This window comes from Stenella coeruleoalba, assembly GCF_951394435.1.
Source record: "Stenella coeruleoalba genome assembly, chromosome: 2".
Taxonomy (NCBI): domain Eukaryota; kingdom Metazoa; phylum Chordata; class Mammalia; order Artiodactyla; family Delphinidae; genus Stenella; species Stenella coeruleoalba.
This window is the reverse complement of record NC_137147.1, coordinates 139,807,206-139,822,783: the sequence shown is the minus strand read 5'-3', so window position 1 is coordinate 139,822,783 and position 15,578 is coordinate 139,807,206. Positions and strand designations below refer to the sequence as shown.

At 36.7% G+C, this 15,578-nt stretch overlaps 1 protein-coding gene across 3 annotated transcripts in view; it reads left to right on the top strand.

Moving 5' to 3' along the window:
• The window catches only part of MAP2K5 (mitogen-activated protein kinase kinase 5), a 262,237-nt gene that overhangs the window by 138,769 nt on the left and 107,890 nt on the right, over positions 1-15,578 (top strand). For all 3 annotated transcript variants that reach the window (XM_079913743.1, XM_079913742.1, XM_079913744.1), the window contains exons 14-15: positions 14,350-14,423; positions 15,384-15,434. In XM_079913743.1, coding sequence (XP_079769869.1) covers positions 14,350-14,423; positions 15,384-15,434 — 125 coding nt within the window. The remainder of the gene's footprint in view (positions 1-14,349; positions 14,424-15,383; positions 15,435-15,578) is intronic.

Here is a 15,578-nt window from a genome sequence, read left to right as displayed (position 1 = left end):
GACATGTTTAAAGTTATGAAGGAAAAGAACCGACAACCAAGATTACTGTACCCAGCAAGGATCTCATTGAGATTTGATGAAGAAATTAAAACCTTTACAGACAAGCAAAAGCTGAGAGTTCAGCACCACCAAACCAGCTTTACAACAAATGCTAAAGGAACCTCTGTAGGCAAGAAACACAAGAGAAGGAAAAGACCTACAATAACAAACCCAAAACAATTAAGAAAATGGGAATAGGAACATACATATCGATAATTACCTTAAATGTAAATGGCTTAAATGCTCCCACAAAAGACACAGACTGGCTAAACGGATACAAAAACAAGACCCGTATATATGCTGTCTACAGTAGACCCACTTCAGACCTAGAGACACATACAGACTGAAAGTGAGGGGATGGAAAAAGATATTCCATGCAAATGGAAATCAGAAGAAAGCTGGAGTAGCAATTCTCATATCAGACAAAATAGACTTTAAAGACTATTACAAGAGACAAAGAAGGACACTACATAATGATCAAGGGATCAATCCAAGAAGAAATTATAACAATTGTAAATATTTATGCACCCAACATAGGAGCACTTCAATACATAAGGCAAATACTAACAACCATAAAAGGGGAAATCAACAGTAACAGAATCATAGCAGGGGACTTTAACACCCCACTTTCACTAATAGACAGATCATCCAAAATGAAAATAAATAAGGAAACACAAGCTTTAAATGATACATTAAACAAGATGGACTTAATTGATATTTATAGGACATTCCATCCAAAAACAACAGAATACACATTTTGCTCAAGTGCTCATGGAACATTTCCAGGATAGAACATATCTTGGGTCACAAATCTAGCCTTGGTAAATTTTAAAAAATTGAAATCATATCAAGTATCTTTTACGACCACAATGCTATGAGACTAGATATCAGTTACAGGAAAAGATCTGTAAAAATTACAAACACATGGAGGCTAAACAGTACATTACTTAATAATGAAGTGGTCACTGAAGAAGTCAAAGAGGACATCAAAAACTATCTAGAAACAAATGACAATGGAGACACGACACAAAACCTATGAGAAGCAGCAAAAGCAGTACTAAGAGGGAAGTTTACAGCAATACAATCCTACCTTAAGAAACAGGAAACATCTCAAATAAACAACCTAACCTTGCACCTAAAGCAATTAGAGAAAGAAGAACAAAAAAACCCCAAAGCTACCAGAAGGAAAGAAATCATAAAGATCATATCAGAAATAAATGCAAAAGAAATGAAGGAAAGAATAGCAAAAATCAATAAAACTAAAAGCTGGTTCTTTGAGAAGATAAACAAAATTGATAAACCATTAGCCAGACTCATCAAGAAAAAAAGGGAGAAGACTCAAATGAAGAGAATTAGACATGAAAAAGGAGAAGTAACAACTGACACTAGAAATACAAAGGATCATGAGAGATTACTACAAGCAACTCTATGCCAATAAAATGGACAACCTGGAAGAAATGGACAAATTCTTAGAAATGCACAACCTGCCAATACTGAACCAGGAAGAAATAGAAAATATGAACAGACCAATCACAAACACTGAAATTGAAACTGTGATTAAAAATCTTCCAACAACAACAACAACAAAATCTTCCAACAAACAAAAGCCCAGGACCAGATGGCTTCACAGGCGAATTCTATCAAACATTTAGAGAAGAGCTAACACCTATCCTTCTCAAACTCTTCCAAAATATAGCAGAGGGAGGAACACTCCCAAACTCTTTCTTCGAGGCCACCATCACCCTGACACCAAAACCAGACAAGGATGTCACAAAGAAAGAAAACTACAGGCCAATATCACTGATGAACATAGATGCAAAAATCCTTAACAAAATATTAGCAAACCGAATCCAACTGCACATTAAAAGGATGATACATCATGATCAAGTGGGGTTTATTCCAGGAATGCAAGGATTCTTCAATACACGCTAATCATTCAACGTGATACACCATATTAACAAATTGAAGGAGAAAAACCATGTGATCATCTCAATAGATGCAGAGAAAGCTTTCGACAAAATTCATTCATTTATGATAAAAACCCTGCAGAAAGTAGACGTAGAGGGAACCTTCCTCAACATAATAAAGGCCATATATGACAAACCCACAGCCAACATCGTCCTCAATGGTGAAAAACTGAAACCATTTCCACTAAGATCAGGAACAAGACAAGGTTGCCCACTCTCACCACTCTTATTCAACATAGTTTTGGAAGTTTTAGCCACAGCAATCAGAGAAGAAAAAGAAATGAAAGGAATCCAAATTGCAAAAGAAGAAGTAAAGCTGTCACTGTTTGCAGATGACATGATACTATACATAGAGAATCCTAAAGATGCGACCAGAAAACTACTAGAGCTCATCAATGAATTTGGTCAAGTAGCAGGATACAAAATTAATGCAGAGAAATCTCTGGCATTCTTATACACTAATGATGAAAAATCTGAAAGTGAAATTAAGAAAACACTCGCATTTACCATTGCAACAAAGAGAATAAAATATCTAGGAATAAACCTACCTAAGGAGACAAAAGACCTGTATGCAGAAAATTATAAGACACTGATGAAAGAAATTAAAGGTGATACAAAGAGATGGAGAGATATACCATGTTCTTGGATTGGAAGAATCAACATTGTGAAAATGACTCTAGTACCCAAAGCCATCTACAGATTCAGTGCAATCCCTATCAAACTACCACTGGCATTTTTCACAGAACTAGAACAAAAAATTTCACAATTTGTATGGAAACACAAAAGATCCCGAATAACCAAAGAAATCTTGAGAGAACAAATAATGGAGCTGGAGGAATCAGGCTCCATGACTTCAGACTGTACTACAAAACTACAGTAATCAAGATAGTATGGTACTGGCAAAAAACAAATATAGGTCAATGGAACAGGACAGAAAGCCCAGAGGTAAACCCATGCACATATGGTCACCTTATCTTTGATAAAGGAGGCAAGAATATACAGTGGAGAAAAAACAGCCTTCTCAATAAGTGGTGTTGGGAAAACTGGACAGGTACATATAAAAGTATGAAATTAGAACACTCCCTAACACCATACAGAAAAATAAGCTCAAAATGGATTAAAGACCTAAATGTAAGGCCAGACACTATGAAACTGTTAGAGGAAAACATAGGAAGAACACTCCATGACATAAATCACAGCAAGCTCCTTTTTGACCCACCTCCTCGAGAAATGGAAATAAAAACAAACAAATGGACCTAATGAAACTTAAAAGCTTTTGCACAGCAAAGGAAACCATAAACAAGACCAAAAGGCAACCCTCAGAATGGGAGAAAATATTTGCAAATGAAGCAACTGACAAAGGATTAATCACCATAATTTACAAGCAGCTCATGCAGCTCAATAACTAAAAAATAAGCAACGCAATCCGAAAATGGGCAGAAGACCGATATAGACATTCCTCCAAAGAAGATATACAGACTGCCAACAAACACATGAAAGAATGCTCAACATTAGAGAAATGTAAATTAATCATTAGAGAAATGCCAATCAAAACTACAATGAGATATCATCTCACACTGGTCAGAATGGCCATCATCCAAAAATCTAGAAACCGTAAATGCTGGAGAGGGTGTGGAGAAAAGGGAACACTCTTGCACTGCTGGTGGGAATGTGAATTGGTTCAGCCACTATGGAGAACAGTATGGAGGCTCCTTAAAAAACTACAAATAGAACTACCATACGACCCAGCAATCCCACTACTGGGCATACACCCTGAGAAAACCATAATTCAAAAAGAGTCACGTACCAAAATGTTCATTGCACTTCTGTTTACAATATAGCCAGGAGATGGAAGCAACCTAAGTGTCCATCAACAGATGAATATATAAAGAAAATGTGGCACATATATACAATGGAATATTACTCAGCCATCAAAAGCAACGAAATTGAGTTATTTGTAGTGAGGTTGATGGACCTAGAGTTTGTCATACAGAGTGAAGTAAGTCAGAAGGGCAAAACAGATACCGTATGCTAACATATATATATGGAGTCTAAGATAAAAAAAAAAAAGGTCATGAAGAACCTAGGGGTAAGACGGGAATAAAGACACAGACCTACTAAAGCATGGACTTCAGGTTATGGGGAGGGCGAAGGGTAAGCTGTGACAAAGTGAGAGAGTGGCATGGACATATATACACTACCAAATGTAAAATAGATAGCTAGTGGGAAGCAGCCGCATAGCACAGGGAGATCAGCTGGGTGGTTTGTGACCACTTATAGGGGTGGGATAGGGAGGGTGGGAGGGAGGGAGACGCAAGAGGGAAGAGATATGGGAACATATGTATATGTATAACTGACTCACTTTGTTATAAAGCAGAGACTAACACACCTTTGTAAAGCAGTTATACTCTAATAAAATGTTAAAAAAAAGATTAATGCTACTTTCATACACAAGTCTTTATTTGGTTCTGTATTTTCATGTCTCTTGAGTAGATACCTGGGTTTGGTATGTATCTTTAGATATTTGTAATCACAGTGAATCAAGTCATCTAGTACACGTCCGTTTTGAGAAGAAATAGCCATTAACCATTGATACATAGTATATGTTTAGTATCAGTAATTAACTGATATTTCATATTTTATTAAAGTTGAAATAGGAAAGTGACCACAAGGTTTGTATGGTAAGTTTACGTTTAATTTTTAAAGACACTTAGGGGTTGATTTTTATTTAGTTACAGTCTCCTATAGAAACCACCTATCATTATCTTCTGCATGACACTGTAATCCCATTTCTATGTTCTTCCCTTTTTCCAACTTCCTAATATTTTTCTAATAGTCTTCTAAGCACTTCAAATTATTAAACAGAACTGCATCATAACTACCTATTATCTACATGGGCTGTCACTGCTACAAATCAAATATTCATTACATATCATTAAAAAGCGCACCTTACTGTGAAATCTCACTGAAGGAGTGGGAAAATATTGTGCCAGGAGATACATGTGATTGGATAATTGTTAACTCTTCAGTGAACAGCACTTGCCTTCCTGGAAGAAGCCTGCCTTCAGGTAGAGCTCATATAGTGAAATTTGGGTCTGGTCTAATATATTAAATGATTCACATCCTGACTTTCTAAGGTAAGCGTCATTGTCATTACTGATTCTACAAAGCATAGTTTCCAGTATATATAGTGTATTCAAGTTTAGGAAATGTTTCTCCCGTTTATTTTATTTATTCAGCAATTCACTGAGCCGTGTCTCTTTGACAGGCACTGCTAAGCACACAGTCTCATTTGATTTTCATGACAGCTTTTGTCAGTGTAGGAGGATCACGTATCACCCTTAATCTTATATATCATACACTCACACATACACTGTCTCTTTCACAGATATGCACCCGTGTGTGCATACACACGCACTTTCCGTGTCACCTCTGCTTTTTCTGAGAGGATGTGGCCAATGGGAATCTATGCTGACTCCTATAAAATCCTATCTGTATAAATGACTAAATTTTTTTTTTTAATGGAAGAGGATAGGAAATACCTAATATTAAAAATGGGTCACTTTACATTGCACCTTCATTTCACTTTCTCCAACATGATATTGACCTCTTGGCCAGGACAAAGCAAACCTGAAATTAGGGAACACTAAAACATGTTATTTTATGTATAATGCAAAGGGATTAGTGTTAATTTTGGTTTTTCACTAAAGGCTTATGGTTTACATTAGATGAAGCTTATTTCTTTTTACTGGTATGAAGAGGACTTGTATGTAATTTCAGATTCTACACACCTCATTTGTATTTTCTTTTAGAAAATGTCTCAGTTAAAATCAATGCCCTACTATTCGTTTAAGCCCCCTTGCCTTCAATAAAACTAATTGATAAACCGTAATAATTAATGGCCTGATTAAACCAAAATGACTTGCATCTGCCCTGATGATTGCCATTTATAATCAGTCACTTTAATGACTCATCTTTTCTGTGCTTCGCTTACAGAAGAATGGCTATGATGTTTTTAAGTGAGCTGAATGAAAAGCTGTATGCTCTCAGTTGCTGTTTGTTTTCCATAACTTGAGATTGCATTAAAATAAGCATAGATATAAGTCTCCTTAAAAGTAATCTTTCTTGCCTAATCTGTCCTCTTGTTTCTGGCTTGGAATGAAGTTGAAAACAAACCAAAAAAAAAAAAAAAAAGGCAACAAAAATCATTTTAGTATTCCTGGAGCTGTTCTTGAGAATTATAGAATTTCCATGTTTTAAATGAAAACATGGAAATGATAAGTTCGGTGGCTATATACTAGGATTGTTGATAACTCAGGTATAAGATGGAGTATTTTATTCCAATAAAGTGATACTTAAATCAGAGGAACTACCCTCATTCCAACATTTAAAAGGATTCCATTTGCTTCAAATTCTGTCACATGAATTCAGATTTAGTTTAACTAAATAAAGTCTTAATTATTATATCCTATTTATTTCAAAAAAGGATTTGAGGCAGCTTACAATATGAGGTGTAAACAGTGAACAAAGGACAAAAAAAACAAGAATTTTAAAATAAAGGGATAGTTCCACTTCTACCCAGGAAGGAAATGCTGCTGTGGAACCTCCACCAAAAACAACTAGGAAGCTAGACAAAATTTATGAAACATCTGTTTTCAGATATTAGATAACAAGCAGTGCAGGACTGTGATCCTGAAGAGAAGGGAAACAGATGAGGGGAGCCCTATGATCACCCGTTTTAAGCCTGGAGACAATTTCCAGACTGCAGCATAAGGAAGGGGAACCAGTCAGAGCCCAAAGATCTTACTGAGCTGAAGAGACAGAGTTTGGCTGTCAAGAAGGCTTTAAAATGGCTAAAATTTACAGAGCAGAGTCCTAGAGATGCAGGAACTGTGCAAAAAGAAAGAGCTCAAGAACCTGTGTGAGACTCTCCTTGAATTTTTGGCCGAATATCAACCTCTGCTTTTGTAGGGTGAAATCTTACAAAGCTAGTTTGGGAATGAAAATTTCTGGGGTTCTGTAAGCCAAACAATTCCCAAAGCTTACACAAGATTGGGAATTTTAAAAATTCTAACCAGCCAGAGTAGAGAGACCTTTTTGGATACATTGGAGCATTCAGGAGAGACTTTAGAAGGGTCATGTTTTAATAGAGGGGCTAAACTAGCCCTAGAGTAGGGATTGCTCTGACTTTCCACAAATAAAAGTTCCAAAATAAGCCTCAAAATGATCTGGCTATCTTCAAGTAAGTTAACTACCTGCCAGTATCAAGTTTAGCACTCTTTAAAGGATTACAGCAAATTCGCTCAGCAATATACGATTCAGAATACATGGCATCTAAATAAAAATCAGTATGTGAAAAAAATTTTTTTCTTCTGATAATGGATGAAAGACCATTAGCAGGAGAACAATCAGTCAATAGAAATGGGACTCTCCCATTGGCAGACAAGGACTTTAGAACAGTTATGATAAATATACTCAAGGATTTAATGGGAAACATGAGCATGATGAGAGAGAAGACAGAAAAAAGAACCAAGTCGAACTTCTAGATATGAAAAATAAAGTATCTGAAGTAAAAATTTCACTTGATGGAATTAACAGTAGATTTGACACCACAGAAGAAATGATTTGTGATCTTGATGTTAGAGATATAGAAATTATCTAAAATTACTGTAAAAAAAAGACTAAAAAGATGAGCACAGCCTCAGTGACCTTTGAGACAGTATCAGGAAGTCTAGGATAGATATGTAACTGGAGTCTCAGAAGGAAAGGAGAAAGAAAAGGGAACAAAAAGTAATTTGAAGAAATAGTGCTCCCAAACTTTCCAAATTTGATGAAACCCATAAACCCAGAGATCTAGGAGGCCTAACAAACTCTAACCATGATATACACAAAACCATACCAAAGTACATCAAAATTAAAAATGTAAAGCCAGTGATTTTTTAAATCTTTAAAATATTCAGAACAAACATAATACATTAAATAGAGAGGAACAAAAATAAGAATGACAGCAGACTTCTTGTCAGAAGCTATGCAAACCAGAAGATAACGGGAAGACATTGTTAAAATATTGAGAAAAACAAAAAACCTTTAAATCCAGAATTCTAGGTCCAGTAAATATATTTTTCCAAAATAACAGCTAAATAAAGACTTTTTAAGGCAAACAAAGCAGAGAGAATTTATTACCAATAGACCAGCATTATAAAAAGTGTTAATGAAGTTGTTTAGACAGAAGGAAAATGATACCAGATAGATTGTTAGATCCACACAAAGGAATAAATAGCACCAGGGTTAGTGTATACATGTAGATATATAAAAGACCTTTTAAAATTTTTTCACTCAGCACTGATCTAAACCTCATTCATATACTGACTCACTCACTACAACGGCTGACACACTTGCTCTAGCTCCAAAGCCATTGCTTTCAACCCCACATTCCCCGGGAAGTGCTGGAGTTGACAGGTTTGTGGGCATGTAGTGCTGACTTCGGCATCAGCCTTGCCATGCTACCTCTCATAAGGGGCTCAGGGTCCTTCATTGCATCCTGGGGTCCCAAGGATGTCACATACCCTTCTGAGCACTGTAGCTCTCAGGCCAGCGTATGTCCAGGAGTCAGGAATGACAGAAATGTGTGGAAATTAAGAATTGACCCTCGCCAACAGACTTGTGGTTTCCAAGGAGGAGGGAGGGGGTTAGGGGAGGGATGGATTGGGAGTTTGGGATTAGCAGATGTCAACTATTATATATAGAATGGATAAACAACAAGGTCCTACTGTGTAGCACAGGGAACTATATTCAATATCCTGTGATAAACCATAATGGAAAAGAATATGAAAAAGAATGTGTGTGTATATATATATATATATATATATGTATAACTGAATCATTTTGCCATACAGGAGAAATTAACAGTGTAAATCAACTATACTTCAATAAAATACGTTTTAAAAAATTTTTTAATGATTATTTAAAGCAAAAATAAAGACACCATATTGTGGCAATTATAACATATGTAGAGGAAAGATGTATAACAGTAGCACAGAGGATGGGAGGGAAGAAAATGGAAGCATAGTGTTCTGAGGTTCTTATGTTATAAATTAAATACCCTAATATTATTTGAAAGTAGACAATGAAACATTAAAGAAACATATTGTAAATCCTAGAACAGCCGTTAAAAACAAAAAACCTTCAAATGGGCTGGCAAATTTTAGCCCACAGGTCAAATTTGGCTCATTACCTGTTTTGGTAAACAAAGATTGTTGGAACACAGCCATGCCATTTATTTCCACATTGCCTGTGATTGCTTCTGCAGTACAGTGGCAAAATTGAGTAGTTACAACAAAAACCACGTGACTCTCAACACCTTTGGTCCTTTACAGAAAAAGTTTGCCAACTTCTGGCTTAGAGATCAATAGTAGAGATCAATGGAATGCTAAAAAGAGCCCATCTAGTCCAAAAGAAGGCAATGAAAGAAGAAAGGAACTAAGAAGAGATGGGACAAATAGCAGGATGGTAGAGTTCAACTCAGCCATATCACTAATTACGTTAAATGTGAATGGTCTAAATACTGCAGTGAAGAGCACAAATTGTCAAACTGGTCGAAAAAAAGACCCAGCTGCGTACTGTCTGCAAAATATCCATTTTAAATATTAGTGACAGAGAGGTACCATCCAAACTAATCATCAGACTTTTTAAAGCAAAAATTATAACAACATATTACGGGGTTTATGATATATGTAGAAAAGGCAAAAATCATCTAAAAATAACAGAAGCCAATCAGTAGTTGCCAGAGGTCAGGGTGGAGTTGACTGTAAAGGGGCACAGGGAACCTTTTGGGGTGATATAAATGTTTCATATCTTGATTGTGGTGTGGGTATATGGTTGTATATGTCAAAGTCACTAAACTGTATATTCAAAATGACTGCAATAAAATTGATTTTTTAAATGAATAAAACTGATTTTATAAAGTAAAGTTAAACAATAGATGAAATTCTCTTCAGATATTCTGAACTTGCCAGCAGTTTAATCAGAGGGAAAAACAGCCCATTATGTTGGTCTTTTCTAAGTGCTGACCTGAAGACCTGACTGTTTTAGATTGGTTTCTGAATCAGCAGATCTGAGGTATAACCAAAAAAGGTTCTTGTTTTTAAATGCACAGCCAGGCTTGGGAGCTATTTAGTTATATAACTCTCATTGTTTTTATTATAGGAAGCAAATTCCATTTAGATTGTACATAAGCAATGTTATTATCCTGAAATCTCATGTGCACTATTTTTGGTCAAAATATATACCAGCAGTTCCTTGGTCTACACTCTCCTGAAGGGCAGAGGTGGGTCTTACTCATGCTTCTCTCCACAGACCTACTATCATATCTGGCACATGCTAAGGCGTCAGTGAATATTTGTTGAGTGTTTTTGAATGCCCATAGATCCTCTCAGAATGAAAAATATCATTCACAAATGTATTCATTAATAGTGAAATGTATTTATTCTGAAGTATATACCATTGAGTGGGAAAAGATGGAGCTCCTTCTCAGGCCAAATTCATGCTTCTCCAGGTGCACGTTTGCCCATCTATTTAGTGGAAATATTCATTCACCAACATTTGTTCAACAGATATCATTTCTAGTCCATACCAGGCACTATTCTAGATATAGGAGTGAACACAACAGATCACATCTCTGCATTCATGGAGCTTTCCTTCGAAACGGGAGGACTGAGAGGGACATGTATACATGTACAAATATAGGGTGTCAATGGTGCCAAGTGTTATGAGGAGCACTGAAACAGGGAAGAGGGAAAGGGAATATCAGAGGTGGGAAGATATTGCTGTTCATAGTGGGTGGTTGAGGAAGGCTTCTCTTAAAAGGGTAACATTTGAGCAGAAACCTAAAAACAAGTAAAGGAGCAGGCCATGCATGTATATATGGGTGCAGAGTATTACAGTTATATGGAACCACAAAGCAGGGAGCATGCCTGGCAAGAAGGCCAGTGAGATGAAACAGAGTGGGCAGGGAGAGGAGTAGGAAGGATGAGAGTACAGAGGTAGTAGGGGGGCAGTTCAGAGAAGGCCTTAGAAACCTTCATGAGGGCTGCCTTTTGCATTGAGTTGGGAGGCCCTTGGAGGTTTTAGGCAGAGAAATGACATGGTTTGATTTAGGTTTTAAAGAGGGCACTTTAGCTGCTGTGTTCAAGACAGACTCTAGTAGAGCAAGTGTAAAAATAGACCAGTTCAGTGGCCTTGTCGGTGAATGAGTACATACAGTCTGGCAAATATGCCCCCTCATAAACATTGAATTGGTTTTATCATTCTACTTACTGGACTTTTGAAATTATTTTCTTTTAACTAGTATTTTACCCAAATACAGCCTAAATTTATTGCAGTAGCACAGAAATTATTTTCTGAACATAACAAAATATAACACTTTACATTGCTTGGTTGATTGCCAGTGGATAATAATAATATATTTATAGAGTGTTTGACAGTTTAAAAGCTATTTTACATTCATTATCTCATCTAATCCCCACAATTTTTAAAGATTGATACGGTAACTTTTATTATCTCCCTATAGAGGTGAAAACTAAAATGTCACATGCCTAGTCCAAAGTCATATGCCAAGTTTGTGGCAGGGCCCAAAAGACAAATCCAAGTCTTCTGTCTTCTAGCCTGAATCCATTGATTTTGTTTAAAGGGGTCTTTTATGTTCAAATGATGTTGCTGGGTTTGGAACACTTATATTAGCAAATTTAGTATATTGTTTAGAAAGCCATCTACCAGTGAGCAAAGATAATATGCATCCAACAGGATGCATACAAAAATGTATAAGGCATATTCCTACCCTGTGAACTTATTACTTGGTGATACCTGTAACAGTAAATGTGGTAATTACTAGTAAAAATGTCACATGCTCAGTTCCAAATGGTACAGACAGTAAATGCTTTAGCAGTTCAAAGGAAGCAGCGATTTTGATGGCCTGAGTAGGTATGGCAACAGGGAGATGGGGTACTTGAGTTGGAGGATGAGCAGGATTCAGTCAAAAAATATCAAGGAAGGGTTTTTTAACCCAGGTGGTTTGGGGTCAGGGACACAGCATGAACAAAGGCTTAGTAATGGGGTGTTGTGGATTTGTTTCTTTTGAGACAGTGACTAAAACAGTCTAGTCGGAATACCAAGGTTGTTTTGAGGATGGCTGTATGTCTACTGCTTTCATACACAAAGTATTCCTGAAAGCTAGGTTGAAAGGTGAATGTGCAAAGTCATGCAGTAGGATTACATGTAAGTAAAAAAAGATGTTGGAGAGCTGAAAATGGCATAAAGTTCTTATTTACACCTTGCCTTTTAGAATATAATCTAGAAATTTTGTTGTTTTATTCTTTCTCTCTCTGTTGATCCACTTAAGTCAAATATGTGTCTGATTAAAGCTAAGAATTTGTTCTTTTTACCATACCTTGTGATTTCCATGTAGCTCCTTCTTCCAGGAGCTCAGAATATTTGTTCTTTATCTATCATCTGATATATGGCTTAAGAATGGTTTAAGGGTATCAGTATATAAAAGAGAAGATTGTCCAAAAGAAAAATATTCAAAGTTGAGGGCTTATAATGAGAATTAGGTTTGGAAAATAAGACCAGGCTTTGTAGAGCCTAACATTTCTGTCAGTTCGGCACACATTTATTGAGTGTCTACTGTGGCTGTCTATGATGTATATTTTTTGTATAAACTGTTGAGGCATATTTGAAAGCACAACCCTATTCTTAAGAAGTTCACACTGGGGTTGGCGGGGGAGGTCAGGGAATATTTTACTTCCTCCTCAAGGAGAGAAGTGATAGAATGAAAGTATATTTAATATGATGGTGGTATAAGGTTTATATTGAAATTGGGGAAAACTGGAGGCAGAGACCAGTTGGTTGAAAAAGCTTACACCTGCCTGGGCATACTGACCTGTATTCAAAGAGAAAGCCCCCTTAAAGGAAGTATATAGTGTGTCTTACCTGAAAGGGCATGCTACAGAGACGTGGTCTACAGCTAACCCCTGATCACAACAGTATCATCAACAAAATAATACTGTGTGTTCGTGGTTTCCATTAACTTATTCTCATCTATTAACAAATACTCACTAAGCATATACCGTATGCCTGCCACTCTTCAGGGACTGGAATATAGTAGTCAATAAAAGAGACAAAGTCCCTGCCTTCGTGGAGTTTACATTCTAGTGTCCATCAGGCAACACCAAATGAGCACATGTATGAGAAAATGCCTGTCATGTTGCCTGTCATATGGTAGGTAGGGTTCAATAATCGTTGGTTACTGAGTTTGAACTTGAAGTTTGAGTTAAGTACCTACTTTTGGTAAGATACTTTTTGCAGGGTGGAGGGACGGAGTGAGATTAACTCAGATTTTTTTTAGATGTTACATAAAAATTATGAGTCTTTAGTTTTGGGGTAATTAAGGTTATATGCTGTATTAAATATAACAAGTTGTCTGTTCTTGACCACTTTCGCCACTGAAGATGAAGCATTGAAGCAGGTGCTCTTCTGTACTATCAAAAGTGATGTGCTCTTATCCTGCTTGGATGGTTTTTGTGGGCTCCTTGAATTCCTGAAAAGGCCTATTGTTGTCACTGACGATGCTTCACAGAAACGCTTTGTGTCATTATTTAGCGAACTGCCTTGGCAAAAGCTGTGCCAGTTCTTTTGTTAACTCTAACAACAGTCGAAATGATGTAAGGGAAGAGGAGGATAAATGAAACAAAGACTGATAAGTGCACGCATGCACACACATTTACACATCTTTTAGATCAGTTTCTGAGGATTATCTGAAGTAGCACGTAAAACCAGGAAACAGCAGAACTGCATTCACGTTCTCGTTGTTTCAACCAGATATCACCTGTTACCAGCAAACATATGAATGATTTTTTTCCTTGCTGGCTTCCCTTTGGCCTTACTGCTCCTGAGGTGGGAGGAGCAGTTTCACTTTGAGAGCAGAACTAAGCCTTTCTGTACAAATTCTTTGCAGGAAGGTTACATTTTCTTATCTACTTTTCCTGAAAGCTGGAGTAAGATATTGGGTGTATTTACTGTTGTTGGAAGCCAAGATTTTATTTGACTTTCACGTGAAGTAAATAAACCCTTGCTTCTATAGAAACCAGAAATGGTTCGAAGTGAGGGAGTTTAGGACCTTACATTTTGCCTCCAGGTAAAATGCTTTGCGTTAAATTTGTGGTTAGAATTCTAGGTTGAACAGATGATGTCAATTCTGCAATATGGTATGGTGTGCATGTGTGCTTTTTCTAGAACAAGCACTGTAGATATGGAACTAGTGACGTGGATTTTTCTGGTCCCTTTTTAGATGTGAAGCCCTCTAATATGCTAGTAAACACAAGAGGACAAGTCAAGCTGTGTGATTTTGGAGTTAGCACTCAGGTAGGTCTCATTTTCCTGCCGATCTTTCTTCTCTGTAACATCCACTTTCTATTTTCATTCTACTCTCTGGATTGAAAAATCACCTAGCTGCCAGACAAACAGAACTCTGCATCTTCTCGTTGGCTGGGATTGTGTTATTCATTTTTAATCTCTGAGCGAGTTTCCTTCATCAGAATATGATTGTTCATTGTTTAATGACAGTAAAAACTGCTGATATTGTAATTACTACTTACGAATAGCAAACTTCATTGATATGCAGCTTTGATATGAAAGCGTTTTGGCCAGACAAAAGGGAGGGCAGAGTGGGAGCTGTGCCTGGGGAGCCCAACTGGCCCACAATAAAAATTAATATTGGGAGCAACAATGGTGGAGGGCCATTACAATGTGCAGCACAAATTTTAATTAATTTCCATTTTGGGCCTCCCCTGAGAACCCTGGTGATAGTGACCCATGAGCGTGCTGTGATGTTGATTTGAATTGCAGCCACCTTTACTCCCAGCCAAACACGAAGACCAAAGCGAAGGTCATCATTGTATTATGAGTTGTCAAAGTCTGTTATCCCTCCAGCGTATTTAGTGTTCGTTTCATTCTAGTAATGCATGAGGCTTCATTCACATCTTGACCATCTGACTAAAAAATGAGTGTGTTCAAATTCTACTTCAAATTGACTTTGTACAATCAGGCGGGTTTGGGGTACTAAAGCGATAAGCATCCTGCTTAAGTGAATTGTTTAAGGTTATCTGCTATACACTGTAATGCTATGCTTGTTTAAGTTGGAAATCACATTCAAAAGAAAAGAGATGTAATCATTTTTAATGCCTTTGTAGATAAATTTGTTCCTTTTTATATAATTTTTAGTTGATTTATAGAAATGATGATTGTAAGTTAAATGAGGAATAATTGCCCATTTTATTTCCACATTATCTTTATATTGTTCTGACAGACTGTTTTGTCTCATAGCTGGTGAATTCTATAGCCAAGACGTATGTTGGAACAAATGCTTATATGGCGGTAAGTAAACTTATGCAAAAATAACATTTAAAACCAACATCTTTATGTACTTGGTAATGTATAATTCTTGAATTAATTCCACAGCTTTAGCCTAACAGATCATAAATTACAAAGTCAATCCAGTCATGATTGGATTTTTAAATC